Source organism: Beta vulgaris, chromosome 2 (assembly GCF_026745355.1).
Source record: "Beta vulgaris subsp. vulgaris cultivar EL10 chromosome 2, EL10.2, whole genome shotgun sequence".
In the NCBI taxonomy this organism is placed as follows: domain Eukaryota; kingdom Viridiplantae; phylum Streptophyta; class Magnoliopsida; order Caryophyllales; family Amaranthaceae; genus Beta; species Beta vulgaris.
The window spans coordinates 55,518,316-55,536,265 of NC_079203.1; the positions used below are offsets into that span (position 1 = coordinate 55,518,316).

The 17,950-nt window shown below is 31.9% G+C and overlaps 1 protein-coding gene across 1 annotated transcript; it reads right to left on the reverse strand.

Moving 5' to 3' along the window:
• Positions 1 to 13,617: 13,617 nt before the first annotated feature.
• Positions 13,618 to 15,488, reverse strand: LOC104903543 (nematode resistance protein-like HSPRO2). Its single transcript, XM_010691595.3, has one exon. The coding sequence runs from the start codon at positions 15,343 to 15,345 to the stop codon at positions 13,906 to 13,908; it is 1,440 nt and encodes a 479-aa protein (XP_010689897.1). The 5' UTR covers positions 15,346 to 15,488; the 3' UTR covers positions 13,618 to 13,905.
• Between the last annotated feature and the right edge of the window lie 2,462 nt (positions 15,489 to 17,950).

The window sequence follows — 17,950 nt, forward strand, 5'->3', positions numbered from 1 at the left end:
AATCGACTTTTAGGAGGTTATGGTAAGGAGGGTGTTTCTTCTTAATATATTAAGATAAATAAACTAAGTAAAATTAAATATAGAAGTATGTTGGACAAGAAATTCTTTGTTCCCAGATAAGGATGGTTAGTCCAAGTTTCAAAACTTTCAGATGTGTGATACTGAATCGATCCTATCAAAGATATTTTGAAGGGATTTTTCATTACTCTATCCCATTTTCGATGTGTGCTTGCCTTTTAACTCACAAAAAAAGGGAAAAGAGATATGAAAGGGAGTTTGCACCTGTAAAAGTGGAAATACTAGATCGACATTTCTCTCACGTGTCTAATACCAAACATAATTGTTTAGTATTTCTCTATTTTATACTTTTCTCAATTGAGAAATAGAGCGAGTTATTTTTTTTGTAGTATCTATATTATATTTCATAATAGATTTTAAAATTCTTGAACATGTAATTTGTATCTTCACATATCATCTATAGTCTCGATTTTTTTTAAACAACTTTTTTCAAAAAAGATATCCCAACATATCATCATAAGTACCTAAAAGATAATAAAATAATTAGTTCATACAATTAACCATAAATTAATCTAACTAAATCATATTCAATTCAATATTAGATATATATATAAAAAAAACACTCACAACAAAGATTAGGGTTTCACTCTCCAATCCAATTACATAGCATATGGTTAGTGTTCCACAAAATGTAGACTTCTTCCATATCGTTTTAAATGCAACAAATAAGTATTATTTGTGAGATCTTTATAGATCTTTCACGTTGCAATAAATTCACTTTGCGTTAGTTTTATACTTTTTCCTTTTTTGTTTTAAATGCAATAAACGAATATTTTATATTTCACAAATAATACTCATTTGTTGCATTTAAAACGAAACAGAGAAAATATAAAGATAACGCAAACTAAATTTATTGCAAGGTGAAAGATCCATAGAGATCTAACTTATTGAGCTAATGTCTGAAAGCAAAGAAGTGTGCTAAATGAAATTGACTTTGCTATTGAAGAGTTGAAGTTGCTCGAAGATTTTTTTTTGATAATTGAAGTTGCTCGAAGATTTGCCTTGGAAATAAGGAAATTGCAAATTTTGAAATTATATAGTCTTTTGAGTCATCAATAAAAAGCGAAGTGGTGGCACATGGAATCACACTAATCACATCTCTACAAACTATGAAACTAGTCCACTGTCCAACCCATCTTATCTTTTATTTGCCCGTGATTTGTTCCGTACGCCAATTTTCTTCGTCGTATAATATCTACCAGGCGTGATGACTGATGATCCCCCTGATTTGTGCCACATGGACATTTTCTTTCGAGCTATTCACCGTCAATCTTCAATTATTTGGTTTATACTTTTTCCTTTAGATTTTGGCCCATTTTGATGATGGAAAGAGCTCATCGAAGCCACACTTAGGGCCTAGGGGTGATAATCAACCTGATCTTTTCGTGAGCAGTTCGAGTTCGATTTGATCAAAGCTTGATTCGTTGTGACTCGGCTCGAGATTTTCTCGAGCCAAGCTGAGTTAGTGCAAGCCCGGCTCAAGAAGTTCGTGAAGAGATTCGATTACGTTTTTTATCGAAAAAGAAAAAGAGAGCTTAAAGAATATGGCAAAGCAAGGAATTTACAATTTTCCGAGAAGCACGAATAGTGTTCCCTTTCATGATCAAATCCATATCATTTGAAGTTATAGTGTCCGTACAATGGACTTGACAGGCCGGCCCATTGGATACATAAATGTAGTTATAAATTATAATTCAGAAGGCCCATATAATGTTACACACAGCTCTGGCAATGGGCATCATATTGACTAAAGGTGATCAAGGCCCAAGCGACCAGGCCTGGATTCTGTAAAAAAAATAGTGGTTTATTTCGGGCTGAACTATTGTGCCCAAGCCCAGTAAATCGGGCCGAACTAGTTAAGCTACCTTAAATGATAAATTGCTAACATATTTTAGGTGCTAAAATGATTAGTAGTATTTGGAGAGCACCTAAAATAAAATTTCAAGTGGCGAAAATGACTTAAATGATAAGTTAAAAATTTTACTTTTTCAAAATCCGGTAACTGAAATTTTGATAAATGTTTCCGAAATTTTGATAATAACTAATTTTGCCAAAATAATTTATTAACTTAATCAACTAATTTTACCAAACAATTAAAGTAATATGTTACCTTATCAGTTTTAAGACCTTATAAGTTTCACCTTTTATCTTATCAGTTTCAGTTTATTTTCAGCTAGTAGTGTCAAACAGAGCCTAAATCCGGCCAAATTCAGGCAAAATAAATACTTTATGGGCTGATTAAGATGTATGCTTTTTTTTTTTTTTTTTTTTTTTACTTTCATCTCCAATGCGTTCTACATTAGATTCAACTGAAATTTATGTACTTTTACTGCTGAATTGACTGTCACATTTTATTTTGTTCTTGTCTCCCCTTCAGGTTTGAGAGGGTGGGACTTGGAGAAAGGATTGACGGTAAGTATTGTTCATGTGAATAGGAGGACGGAATACATCTAAAATGGAATATGATTTTCCATGAAAAACATTTTCTTAAAGAAAGAACAATTGTGTATTAGTGATTAGTTTTCCGTTGCTTGGTTCGTTGCATAAATATGTAAAAACAGAAAGGAAAATGTTTTCTTTCCTTTAGGAAGGAAAATGATTTCCATCCTTATAATAGCTACATTTTCTACCCTTTTCAAACCAAACTAAGGAAGATGGTTAGATGGGGAACTCGCTGTTATAGGAAAGTGTATTCCGCCCATCCAAACACTCTTTAAGTAATGAAGCAATTCAACAGCTTCCAAAGCACTATAATTTCTAAATTTAGTAATCTTAATTAGCTTTAAAATACTTTTACAAAAGTTTTAAGATAAAGTATAGCATAAGTAGAGCGAAAATGTAAAAATACAAATAATGAAAGATATATAGTACTTCCTTCGTCTCATAATATAGTGTTTGTTTCTCTTTTATACAGTCTTCAAGATAAACATTTGACCTTCAATATCTCCAATTCCTTATTAATAAAAAATATAAAAACTTGATATTAAAAAACTATACATTGACGTGAATCTAACAAGATCCCACATGAATATGTTTTTTCATATATACAAATGAGATTACACGGTCAAAAGAGAGAAACAAGCAATATATTATGGGATGAAGGGAGTATTAGTTTTTCCATTTTCTTTAGGGCCCGTTCGGTATCAATGTCAGTTTCAGTTTTTGATTTTTATGATTTTAGAATCATATGATATAAGTAGTATTATAAACTCAAATTTGGTCATAATGATAGTAATCATGCTAATTTTGAAAACTGATAACTAAAAACTAGAAACTACTTTTTATGATTTTCATATTACGGTTTGTGGTTTTTAAAAAAACTGAAAACAAAAAAAAATAATGAATAGGCCCTTAGTTTTCCAGCTTTGATTTTGTACTATTCAAATGATATTGATATACTACTAATAAAGTAACTATTCAAACAATCACTATACTATAAGACGGGTGAAGTATATATTGATTGATACAAATTAATGTTGAAACTCATTGAAAGCCCATTTTTGAGTGTTCACATTGGAGAAAAATGAGAGAATAAACCACTTTATAAGATTAGGAGTTACTCCTCCTATCACCAAATTGGTTTTAGTATGAAACCTTCTAGCTTGTAACTAGGCTAAACTCTCCTCCTCTTTATTGGGTTACCCAGGCCCATTTTCATATATAATCTAAAAATTAACATGGTATCAAACCCCGGGTTGTGGGTCTCACTAGGTAAGGGGTTTACTTCGACGGGATGTCCAGCCCCTAAGAAGATTATTTCTGATTACACCAGACCCATTTTCATATAATCTGAAATTTAACAATAAATGTGATAAGTCAAATTGAAACAACTAGAAGAATAATAATAGAGGAGTACTTATTTGTACAGTACTAAAATTGGCTAAAAGGATAATGCTCAGTGACTTTACAAGAAACCCATAAACATGCGTTGCTTGGTGAAGGTTTATATACGTAAAGCTACGGCAAAGATTATTCATCCATACAGCTTTCCACTCACGTTGTGCACTTGTGCTTGATTGCTTGGTTCCCGCAAGATCATGTCTTTTTTACTTTTTATAGTAATGGAATATGTAACGTTAAATAAGAGTATTACCACAAGGAACAAATTTAATACTAATCATGAAAAACTTTATAAACAACACATCTAATTCCAGCTCAATCTCAACTACTCTATATATGTTATGTTTGGAAGGCATGTAATGGATCAAATGTAGTAAGAAAAGTTGTTACTCAGCTACTATCTTTGTGTGGAGTAGAACGAAAGGGAAACTCGGAATGGAAAAATTCTTATTTTTTAAAATATTCCTATAACGAGGAAATTAGTATAAATGTACGTAAGCAATTATACAATCTCTGTTTTATTAGTTGGAGGATTTTTGAAATTATATATATAAAAAAATCAAATAAGAATTAGCTAATACTTTGTTTTTATTTGGATAATTATGCATCTGTATTTTATTTGGATGATGATGCACAACTGATCAGTTATTTATGCTTCTTCTTTTTTATCTTTGTTGTGCATGTACATGTTAAGGTCTATGCACATATTATGTTTTGATGATGAAAATTAATATAATACATTTTAGTATGAAAGTATGTAACAGTTGAAACAGATGCATGAAGAAAGGAATTAATAAATGAAGACTTTGAAGAAAAGAAGAATCAAGATTGAAGTCAAGTTTATATGTTCCTTAGAATAGTTACTTTGTGTAAAAATGTAATAGGCTTGAATTAGGTGATATAATATGTGCTAAATATAGAAATATAAAATTAGTATAATTATTATTTTCTTAGAGTTAAGAAAATAAATAATTGTATTAATATTATATGTCTATATAAAAAGGAAATTAGTTTATAAAATAAGATAAAAGATTTTCATAAAAAATGTTTTAGAAAAAGAATTTTATAAAAAACGTGGTTTTAGAAAAATATTTTTACAAACGTGTTTTATGAAAATAATTTTATGAAAACGAGTTTTAGAAAAGAATTTTAGTAAACAACGTAATTTGGTTTTCAAAAAGGATTTGGAAAATATTTTTTGATAAAAACAGAATTTTAGTTGAAAAGAAAATCTAATAAGAAAAAACTTATCTTTTTGAGATTAAAGATAAAGATAGAAAAAGATAAAGTTTGTTTTTCTAAAAAGAGAGTTTTATCCCTTAAATTAAGGATTAAAAGATAAAGATATTTTTGAAGGATTTTCGTCCAAACCAAGTCTTATAAAAGGGATTTATAATTCACTTTTAGATCTCACGTTTTCAGAGAGAAAAATCGGAGATATTAAGAGCTGAAAACTATTTCCTTCGCACAGAGTATAGCACTGTTTGAGTCAGATTCAAGTAACGAATATACGAGTGTAATTGTCCTCTAAATTGCTTGACTAAGAAGCACACAATTGAGGGTCGTTTTCTTTCTGTAATTTCACCATTATAGAGAGTGTCAACACTTAGAGTTAAGTGTGGGGGTCGCTACTAGAGTTAGTAGTGAGGGAAATCTTATTGTATCAAGAGGTTGATATTTTAGGATTTAAAGAAATAAAAGAGTTTTTGTTTCTTGTGGACGTAGATCTCAGAGGTGAGATTGAACCACGTTATATCTTGAGTTTGAGTATTGATTTAATATAGTTTTAGTTTTAATTTTCGCAAAAACTCAAAACAGAAATTTTCGAGCGTTTCACACAGTGTCTGGCACTGTGCGATAACAAAAGTTTTGCGAAAATCGATCAAATTTCGTCACTCAATTCAACCCCCCCTTCTTGAGTGTCACCTTGGGTTCCAACAAGTGGTATCAGAGCAGGCTATTCTCGTAAGACTAACATCTAGAGAATAGAAATCATGAATATGCAAGATGACTCTCGAGACAGACACTCCAAGTGTCCAATTTTCAATGGAGAAGATTACGGATGGTGGAAAGCAAGAATGAGGATCTACATTCAAGGCTCAGACTATGAGTGTTGGAGAATCATAAGAACAGGACCTATACTAATCCAAGTCAAGAATGCTGAAGGAAACTTGATTGACAAGGACGAAGATGATTACAACTCAGTTGACTATGCAAAAGCCGAAAAAAACTTAAAACTATGAGTATTCTCCAATATGGAATTGGACTAATGAATACTCAAGGATCTCGGCTTGTACTACAGCAAAAGAAATATGGGACACGCTGGAATTGGCCCACGAAGGTACGAATGAGGTAAAACAATCTAGAATAGATTTGCTTGTCCAACAATATGAATTGTTTGCTATGAATAAGGACGAATCTATTAAAGAGATGTTCACTAGATTTACACTAATCACTATGAATTACGTTCTCTAGGCAAAACATATACTTCTGAAGATTTAGTGAGAAAGGTGTTAAGAAGTTTAACAAATCGATGGCTCCCAAAAATAACCGTATTCAAGAAGCTAAAGATTTGACTAAACTTTCACTAGAACAACTTATTGGATCATTAATGACTCATGAACTTGTCTTAGATTCTAAAACTAATGAACCAAAAAGTAAAGGTATAGCCTTGAGAACTGAATTGGAAATTGAAAATAGTGATAGTGATGATGATATTGATTTTCTTACAAGGAGATTTTAAAAATTTTCTCAAAAAGAACAAAAAACAACAATCCTAGAAAAGATGAAAATTTCAAAGGTAAGAGCACTACCTCTAACTTTAAGAAAAGTGCTACTAATTCTGGTTGTTTCAAGTGTGGTGAGTACGATCACAGGATAAAGGAGTGTCCCTTATGGATGATGAAAACCTAAAGAAAGAAGGAGCAATCCAAGAAAGAATTTAAAAAGCTATGATAGCTGCCGTTTGGGGAGATTCGGATTCTGAGGAGATCAGAGCGTGGCACAGTGCCACGAGGCCAAACTGGTCTGAATGCTGTACAGACAACACTGAAGACGGCACTGTGCAAGGACGACGCACATCTATGCTTGATGGCTAAAAGTTCGAACCCTCTGAAGAGGTAGAAGATAGTGAGGTAAGCCTAATTTCCTTAAAACCTTCAATTCATCTTCTTTCAAAAAGTCAACTTGTCACTTACTTGGAACGTAATTGATGATTGTCAAAACATGAATGATAATTTTGATATCATGAAAAAGGAAATTAAAAATTTGACCAAGCTAAAGATTGGATTAGAGTTAGAGTATAAGGATTTATTGAAAGAAAATAAAACATTGTTGAAAAGGATTGATGAGCAAGACATTGAGATACAAACACTAAAACACGAAAAAACAATCCTGGCTGATGACATAAAAAATCGAACAGTGCCATCCACTGTTTGTGAAACTGAAAAAACGTGTCTTGAAAAACAGATTGAAACACTAAATAACGAATTGACTGAACTTAAAAATTCAAGACAGGAATCTAGTATTGTTCCTTCAATGCTGCCTAGTGATGCTAAGTTAAGAAAGATCTTGAAAAAGTTAAAAGAGACTTAGAGATTTCCAGAAAAAGAAGTAGTGATCTAAATACCTCAGTCGAATTCTTAGAATCACAACTTTCCATTGCTCGTAAGATGCATGACAAATGGACAAACGGAATGAATGCTCTAAACTACTTAACTAGCACCACAAACAACATGAACAAAACTGGATTAGGATACACTAATCGGCCGCACAGTGCCAGGCTCTGTGTAAGGACCTACGAGAGAGACTTTCGAAAGAGAAAATACGTGGGCCTTCCTGAATATCTAATTAGCAATTTTTGTGGAAATAATGGTCATCTAATTGACGACTGCAACAAAAAGAAAAATCAAATTGCAAAGAATATCAAACGTGTTACTCAAATCTGGGTTAGGAAAGACATACTTGATGCTCAGCGTAAGAAAAAGGGACCCAAACAAATCTGGGTTCCTAAAACTAACAAGTGATTCTTTTGCAGGCAAATGTGAGAGGAAGCAGCCTATAGTATCTTGACAAAGGCTGCTCAAGACATATGACTAGTGATAAATCTCAATTCCTCTCACTAGTAGCCTACCATGGAGGGTGTGTTATATTTGGCACTAATAAAAAGGGATAAATTGGTATTTGAAATGTCGCAAATCTTTAACACACTCCATAGAGAATGTATGGTGGTAAGTGGTTTGAAAAGTAATTATGTGATCAAGTAATTATGTTGAATGTCATGCATGAACCTTTTACAAGATAACTCGTGGTTTTGGGATTAATTTCTGGAAATTAGTTGAATATTATGCTATTCTATTGTCCTCCTTTGAATATGTTAATTAGAGTGTTATTGATGCATGTCTTGGTGAAGCTTTGTGAGTAAAGGTCCACTTGATATAAAAGGACTCGTAATGGTCTAATGATGCTGTCCTAATGTCATGATCCTAAGTTGCCGAACTAATAAGCTATATGATCCTAAGTTGCCGAATTTTTGAGCTATGAAATGCAAATTCTTTATCCTATAGCAAGCTTGATCTTTAGCCCAATATTTTGATTTTCTATTCATGAATTTGACATTTGTGCCTCATCATTTTTTTTCATATATCCCACCTTATCTTCATTTCCCTTTTTTATCCTTCTTTTCTTCACACATTCATCCAAAGTTCAACAGTGCTTTTAATCTTGATTCATGTTATATGGAGCATAAACATATTGATAAGATGGTGAAAGAAGAAGACGCATTAGTTAAGGGGGAACATGAAAAGGTTGGAAGAAACACTAATGCTTGAAAGAATGAAAGTATTGTTTCATACTGTGCGGGGCATAGTGCCATGAGATGTATCTAGAAGAAAATGAGGTTCGAATTAACTTATTTCACCTTTGATATCTTATTGATTGACTCTAGTAATATTGTATGGTCTGACTCTCTTTAAAAAAAAAAAAAAAAAAAAAAGAGAGAGAAGAAAGAAAGAAAAGAAGAGTAAGACACTTGTGTTAGATAAATCTTAGAGTTCAATTTCTAGATGGAAAAAATATTATCAAAGGTTTGAAAATCATTATTTTGGATTCCAGTATATCCGAAGATTAGTTATATTTGAAAGGAAATAGATTGTTCAGTGGCGTGGCACACACAGTGCTACGGTGAAGAAAGTCTTATAATGTTTATTTGCGAAAGTTGAAAATATGAAAAAGGGTTTAAGCACTTGTTGAGCCAATTGCCATTTCAAATCTTTAAGCTTGCATTACCTATCTCCATCTTACATTCTTAGCTATTAACAATGATCCTTCATTATTATTTCTTGCTTCATAAATTCGGATTGTGAGTTGGATTATATTTTTGCTTAATGACTTCGGATTGTGAGTTGGATTATGACATAGCACCAGCATCCTTAGTATTTATTGCTCGAGCTACTTGAATTATTGTACTGACTATATCTCACTTTGACTTGCTAAACATGTTGATGATCTCTCTTTTTGATAATGTCAAAAGGGGGAAGATGGGTATAATACTTAGACTATTGAATGAAATGATCTTGGTTACCAAGTTACTTGTATGTGAATGATATTATGTTGTGATTAATGATGCATACTTTGAGGGGGAACAAGTGATTATCTAACAATATTATATTTATGGTTTGTCATCATCAAAAAGGGGGAATTTGTTGTGCATGTACATGTTAAGGTCTATGCACATATTATGTTTTGATGATGAAAATTAATATAATACATTTTAGTATGAAAGTATGTAACAGTTGAAACAGATGCATGAAGAAAGGAATTAATAAATGAAGACTTTGAAGAAAAGAAGAATTAAGATTGAAGTCAAGTTTATATGTTCCTTAGAATAGTTACTTTGTGTAAAAATGTAATAGGCTTGAATTAGGTGATATACTATGTGCTAAATATAGAAATATAAAATTAGTATAATTATTATTTTCTTAAGAGTTAAGAAAATAAATAATTGTATTAATATTATATGTCTATATAAAAAGGAAATTAGTTTATAAAATAAGATAAAAGATTTTCATAAAAAATGTTTTAGAAAAAGAATTTTATAAAAAACGTGGTTTTAGAAAAATATTTTTACAAACGTGTTTTATGAAAATAATTTTATGAAAACGAGTTTTAGAAAAGAATTTAGTAAACAACGTAATTTGGTTTTCAAAAAGGATTTGGAAAATATTTTTTGATAAAAACAGAATTTTAGTTGAAAAGAAATCTAATAAGAAAAAACTTATCTTTTGAGATTAAAGATAAAGATAGAAAAAGATAAAGTTTGTTTTTCTAAAAAGAGAGTTTTATCCCTTAAATTAAGGATTAAAAGATAAAGATATTTTTGAAGGATTTTCGTCCAAACCAAGTCTTATAAAAGGGATTTATAATTCACTTTTAGATCTCACGTTTTCAGAGAGAAAAATCGGAGATATTAAGAGCTGAAAACTATTTCCTTTGCACAGAGTATAGCACTGTTTGAGTCAGATTCAAGTAACGAATATACGAGTGTAATTGTCCTCTAAATTGCTTGACTAAGAAGCACACAATTGAGGGTCGTTTTCTTTCTGTAATTTCACCATTATAGAGAGTGTCAACACTTAGAGTTAAGTGTTGGGGGTCGCTACTAGAGTTAGTAGTGAGGGAAATCTTATTGTATCAAGAGGTTGATATTTTAGGATTTAAAGAAATAAAAGAGTTTTTGTTTCTTGTGGACGTAGATCTCAGAGGTGAGATTGAACCACGTTATATCTTGAGTTTGAGTATTGATTTAATATAGTTTTAGTTTTAATTTTCGCAAAAACTCAAAACAGAAATTTTCGAGCGTTTCACACAGTGTCTGGCACTGTGCGATAACAAAAGTTTTGCGAAAATCGATCAAATTTCGTCACTCAATTCAACCCCCCCTTCTTGAGTGTCACCTTGGGTTCCAACAATCTTTTTATATATTAATACAAGTTTTGTAAAATTTAATAAGAAGTAGTTGTTTAAATGTAAAATTAACAACTTTTAGGCAAAATAATGAAAAAATCAAGATTAAAAAATTGCTAAAATTTCCTTTTTAAGTTTATTGAAAAATCATTTACAAAACATATTATATAATCGTTTGACGATATGAAAATACCAAAAGCTAATAAAGAAGTTGGCCAAAATCATTGAGCAAACTAGACCAAAACCTTCCTGACTCAATAAGTTATGTAAGCATATCTTACAAATTAGCACAACTCAGCTTATCCAAAATGAGAATCTTGGCATAGATAGAAGGGCATATGAATGCTGTGATAATATTAGGTAAAGTGCATGAGTAATGTGGGGTGTACGGTGTACCAAACAGTACATTACATGACTCTAATAAAGTCTGATTTATTCGAAATTATAATACTTCTTCCGTTCTATTTTAAATGAAACGTTTGCTTTTTCACTCAATCCAACACGCTTCTTTAATCATTTATATATTTAATTATCCACATGCAAAAAATATAAAAAAAATTATAATTTGATAGTATGTATCAAGACGAATTTAACAAGATTCCACCTGACTACGTTTTTCTTTATATAATGGGGATAGATTGGAGTCAAAATTGATCAATGAATAGTGTCATTTTTAAAGAGGATCGGATGAATAGTGTCATTTTTTAAGGGAATCGAATGAATAGTGTCATTTTTTAAGGGGATGAATAGTGTCATTTCACCCAGTGTTTCATTTAGAACGAAACGGAAAAAGTATTCAAATTTGAAGCAAAGGCCATTTATACTTCTGCCTCTAAGTAGCATGACTCATGACATTCGCATCTCATGAGCATTATCCTCTACACTCTCCTACCTGTTTGTCGAAATCCCCAACTACTTAACATATTTCAATAAATTTTTCCAGTTGGCAAAATCTACCAATATAACATGCTTTTGAAAATTTCTGAAAGTAACATCATTAATATAATATACTAACAACTACAATAAGATGCCGACAATGCGCATTTTCTTATTTCGATTCATAGAAACGCCAAGCTAATCTTGAAAGTTGAAACTTTCTTTTTTTGATTGTTTAATCTTGAAACGTTTCTAATTGCCACCCAAAAGATAAGGGGAATTGAACGTTAGTTTGAGAGATGTGCTGGAAAATGCAAATCCGCGTACTTGATAAAATTCTCATCTTGTTGACCAGAAGTTCTGCATCCAGCAATTAAATTGCCAACACTTTTTATACTTCTTCCGTTTCGTTTTAAATCACCAAAGGGTAATGTTTTATGTAAGTGAAAGTATTGGGTCAGACCGTCTGACCCAACACTTTCCGTCGGACGGACTGACTTTTTTAACTTCTTCTCCAGTTCGACAGGCAATAGTTTTTCCATGAAACTTAACTGCAAGTTCTGATAGAAATCGTCCCTCGAGTCTCCACCGCAACTCGAACTCGAACTCTCGAAGATGAACACCCAACAGTCATTATACAAAAGGCACGCGAATTGGCTAAAACGCTACCTGCTGAAGCTATTCCTGTTCTCGTCCCTGCTGTTCCAAATCAGGTCTTGTTGGATTCATTGCGCCGGGTGAATTTTGATGTTTTTGATCCTAGGTTGCAGCGAGGTGTTCTGGGAATTCCTCCACTATGGTTTCAGCTAAAATTGAAGTGGCATTCTTTGAGGGGGAATTACTGAACAATAATTCTGTTGTAATAACATCCAGATTTACTATATACTTTCATCATCCAGAGGGAGAAAGTGAGAGAAAGCAGAGTTTAGTGTTTTGTTTTCTTTTCAGTTGGACTTTGTTTTCTTTCAGTTGGACTTTGTTTTCTTTCAGTTGGACTTTGTTTTTCTTTCAGTTGGACTTTGTGTTTCTTTCAGTTGGACTTTGTGTTTCTTTCAGTTGGATTTTGTGTTTCTTTCAGTTGGACTTGTGTTTCTTTCAGTTGGACTTTGTGTTGTTTCTGTTGGACTTTGTTTTTTTTCAGTTGGACTTTGTTTTTTTCAGTTGGACTACCTGAAAAAGAATGAAGACTACCTGAAAAAGAATGAAGACTACCTGAAAAAGAATAAAGACCAACTGAAACCCAAAGTAAGTCTAACTGAAGTACAAAAACCAACTGAAAAAAAAGAAGACTAACTGAAAACAAAATGAAGACTACCTGAAAAAAAATGAAGACTACCTGAAAAAAAAATTAAAACTAACTGAAAAAAAATTGGAACCACCTGAAAGTCGTCCGACCAAAGATCGACCAAAGATTATGGTCGGACGAGTCCGACGCAATACGTTCTCTTTATGTAATCCTTACGGCTACATATAAACATTAAATACATTTCTTTAAATGGAACCAGTTTAAAAATTCAAGACACATTTTCACATCAACTGAGGTAATAAATGCTTGATTCAATATTTTATTTTCATTTTAAACACCTTATATTTTCCTTCACAAAACATACCCATTTATTGCATTTAAAACGAAATGAAAATACATGTATCCTTCATAACTCCCTACAGTAAATTACTTGAAGTAAAGTAGTTAAATATGCAAATGTCAAAACACATTACACCTATGTCTCCTCTCTAAAAGTCGGCAAAATCGTCTTATATACTAATTTGCGATCTTCTATCAAACTATAACCACCATTACTTAATTTCTCTTGTGTTTTGAATGGCACTCTTGGACTCCATCCACAAAATAGTATCGACTAAAACAAAGAGCATGAATTTGATTAAAAATTGGTAACAAAAAAAAATCATGTTATACTCATCAAAATAATACAAGATTTTTTACTAATACAAAATGTAACAAATTAATCCAAAATTTGACCTTTATATACACAAAGCAATAGTATTCCACTAAATATATCATCACATTGTAACAAGTAATCAAAGTAACCCACGTCTCACCAACGACACCACCACCATCACCCAAGAGCGAAACCAGACTTGGTTAAGGAGGACGGTCAAGTATACCTTCGCTTTTTTTATCAATGATCAATTTTTCGCAACCCGATTTTTCCTATCACACCCACTCACAACCGTGTGATCATGATCCCAAAAATCACCAATAAAAGTCTTGGCACCATCTAAGCTAGGATAATAAGTAGGTTCTAGAAAGATCTGAGCCAATAAATCAGACGATTCAGAACCACCACCAATTACAGCAAAATTAGCCTTAGCTTCTAAACTTCCCATCATAATCACCAACAATTGTTTATAATTATAAAAAAAACCTTTCACAGCAGATTCAACACCTTGAAATGCTTGCAAAACATGAATCTTCTCGAACTTTCTCTTCTCTCTATATAACTCCATTGCTGATTCTTGTATTACTGGTCCACCCATGGGGTCCACTTCAACGGCTAGAATTTCTGGAACTTTGTGACGTAAATCTTTACTTAATTTTGTAATTTCAATTAAACCTCTTGATCTGAAACAAAATGTTTCAGAATCCGACGTCGTTTTCATCCGTAATTGAGTTTTCAAATGTAGAAAATCATCTGGATCCATTAATAAATGTAAATTCTCGATTTCTTCTAGAATGTTCCAGATTCTTGTTAAAACCCAACAATCATCTGCAACTTTGTTGAATTCTTCTTTGTTGATTCTCTCTCCTACACGAATCAACAATTGTTTCGCGCAAAAAACCCACGACTCGAAAATCTGATGAATTGTGAATAAAATCTGATTCTCTGGATTTTGAATATAATCCAACGTGCCTTTTTTAAGCGCGTGGATTTCAGTAGGACGACAAACGACGTCGTAATCCAAATTGGGCTTTCCATCTAAATTGGGCTCACCTAAGCCCAAACTATATGGACATCTCTTCATAGCGCTCTCAACCGCGTAGAATATTCTAGAAGAAATCTCATCTGATTTATGCCACGTGGCAAGTCGAGGAAGTAGACTAAATTCACTACTACGACATACTACCGAAGTAGTTTCATGTTTCCATACTTCTGTTGTAAAACTTCCAGTTTGTGACATCACTTCACCGAAAGATGACGTCAGATCCATTATTGGAGCAGAACCAGATGTTTCATCATCTTCGCACAATATCGAGATTAACTCGACCTGATCTCGAGTTAATGACTCCAATCGACGATTCCATTCACGCCGGTTCACGTACGGTCTAGCGTCGGATAAAATAATTGAAATAAACCGGAAAGTTATTTCTAAAGCTTGTAAAGCCGGTTTAATTATTGACTCGTTTTTCCACCCTGGAAATTCTTTTGAACTCCATAATTCTCGGAGCTCCGGTAACCGGAGATATGATTCGTATGCTAAACATGAAGATTCCGATGCCGGTGATAATTCACCGGCGATTACCGGTACCGGTGAAATTACCGGCGTTGAAGTGATGCGTTTTGGGGTTTTTTTTGTGAGATTTGGTGTTGATTGAACCATTTTTGTTTTGCAATCGAAATCAACCATTTTTTTGAATTTCTGATATGTTTTTTTGGAAATTTTGAGTTTTGAATTTGAAGATGAAGAGAGATAAATAGTAGGAGAGAGAAAATTGGATAAGATGTAATTTTGTGGTTTGTTGTTGTGTATGTGAGATGGGGAAGTGGAGAAGAGGGAAGGTGTATATATATAGGAGAGAGAGTTCGACGTGGTTTTAATTTTAATTAAAGACGTGTGGAAAGGGATAGCGTAAAAGTACGAAATTTCGTGTGTACTAAATGAGGAAAAAATTTGAGAAAAGGGAAATTTTAATTGGGATTATTTATTAGTTAAAGGTACAAGATTTCGGAAAAGTTAAGCATAAATCATGCCATAAAAAATTTAGGAAAATGGGAGCGATATTTCAATTTTTAGTAAAATGGTGTAATACATTTTAATAATAAAGGTATTATGAATAATTAGGTGTGTGCATGGTTTAAGAGCGAATCAGCTGGATCGGAATCTGAAATTTTTTTGGAAAGAAATTTGTATTTTCTTTATTCAAAAATCTTTTTGCTTAGGTTCAAACATGTTTATAAATTTGATATATTAAAATCTAATAATTCTAAAAGCAATAATCTTAAAGGCGATAAAGATAAGGTTTTAACTTTCTAATTCTTTAAGTTTTAAACGTTTTTCTAACCCTTAAATCTAATTTTTTCCCCAAAAAAATCCAGCCCACCAGTCCGAACCAAAAAAATTAGGATTTAGTTCAAACCAAAAATCCAAAATCCCAAATTTTCATGAATCGGAGACCGAACCAGAATTTTTCGATCACCGTCTGATTTCCGGTCCCGATCCAAAATTGGACACCCCTAAGTATGGTGGCTTTCTTTTAGTGTCTTCATTGTTTCTTATGGCTTTAATTACTCTTGTTGCTTGTTTTCTTAATTTAATTTTGTAAGTACTGACGGCTAAGTAGTGTCTGATATAGGGTAAGATTGCACACTTGCCGTAGATCGAATTTCTTGACGCTTTCCTTAATCACTAAATTGATTATATTGTGTGCAGTTGCTTGTTAAATTGTGCAACTTAATTAATGATGGATGAAAGATCATTGGTGACAATTTGCACCTAGACTTTTTGGTAATGATTAAATTCACCAAGAATAATTTTGTTTATAGTAAAATGTGGCATTGATGGTTGGAAAATTCGGATTGTTGGTTTATGATATAATTTTCTTTCACTCTTGAAATGTTGATACTAGTGCTTATAATTTGATCATCAATTTTATAATTTATTGGCTCATCTAATAATTATTTTAGGACTTAGGTACTTAAAAAGAAACACTAACAAAAGAAATACTAACAAAAATCCCTAAAACAAGCAAGTAATGTTCGCTATAGAGAATCTAACAATTACCTTACTTGTGAACTCAATAGTTGCCGAGTCTATCGAGGATAGATGTTGTGCACTTTCAATACGTTACGCCTAACCGTCCTTAGGTTTGTTAAATTCCAACTTGATGCGCAATTATCTAACTAATTCAACATTACTAGCAAGATGTTTTAGGAAGATTTCTACTTTTTTGCCATCTGATTTCATGAATTCTACTTTAATATGCCACTTTTGTGCTCTTTCTAACACTAGGTTATATTTGTAGTGTCTTTTGCTTTAATGATTTGGCTAATTCTAGGTATGTTAGAAAAAATCAATATTTGGAGTAAGACTTCTTAAAAGTTTAGATAAATAAAACTTTGTTTTATTACTCGAAGTAATCTAAGAAAATAATTTACCTTTCTCACATATTTTTAGAATTTTCCCTATTCTTACATTTTCGTCTTTTCCTTTTCAATTTCCTTTACTAGTATTCATTTCTAAGTAGTTTCTTTTAATGCATTTTTCATTTGTATTATCTTTAATTTTGTATAGTAACATTGCTTTGATTTTTCCTTTAATTTCCACTTCCCTATTAACATAAATATTACCTTCTAATTCGTGAAAAATTATCCCTTTCACTTTACACGTTTATTGATGCACATTATAGTATTAATATCTTCAATTACATATTTGTAAAAAAAATATTTTGATATTCTAATTGTACTCATAAATACGAATTAAAGAATATCTCACATGATTATATATTTATTCTTTTATATTGAAAAATAATTTATTTTTACTTATGAATATTACCAACATTCCTTTTGAATAATTCTTTACGAAACAGAAGGAATATTGATCTAGACAATAATCCAATAAAAGAATATACGACCTTATCGTTGATTGCACTTCTCATTGTAAAATATAGCGGCACATGATGTTTGATCCAAAATAATAACTCGTTTTATTTGCATGTTTATAATTTGATTAGATATGAAAGTGCTTATAACTTTTGTATTTCGAATAAATACCTAACACAAAAATAAAAATAAGAAAACGTGCTACCAAAGGAAGCATCTAGGAACCTTACAATAGCATAGCACCATTGGCGGAGTCTTATCTCATATTGGATAGGATTGAAGGAATGTTAAGCCCTTGGACCATGGTCATACAGTCATACCATGCATATTCTTGTCAAATTCATACCTTTCTTTATTTAATTAATAAAATTTTCCCTTGGACTAATTTTCATTTTCTAATATACTACTCCATA

Coding starts and splice junctions, on each gene's coding strand:
- LOC104903543 (XM_010691595.3), bottom strand. CDS start 15,345: ATGGTTGATTTCGATTGCAAAACAAAAATGGTTCAATCAACACCAAAT.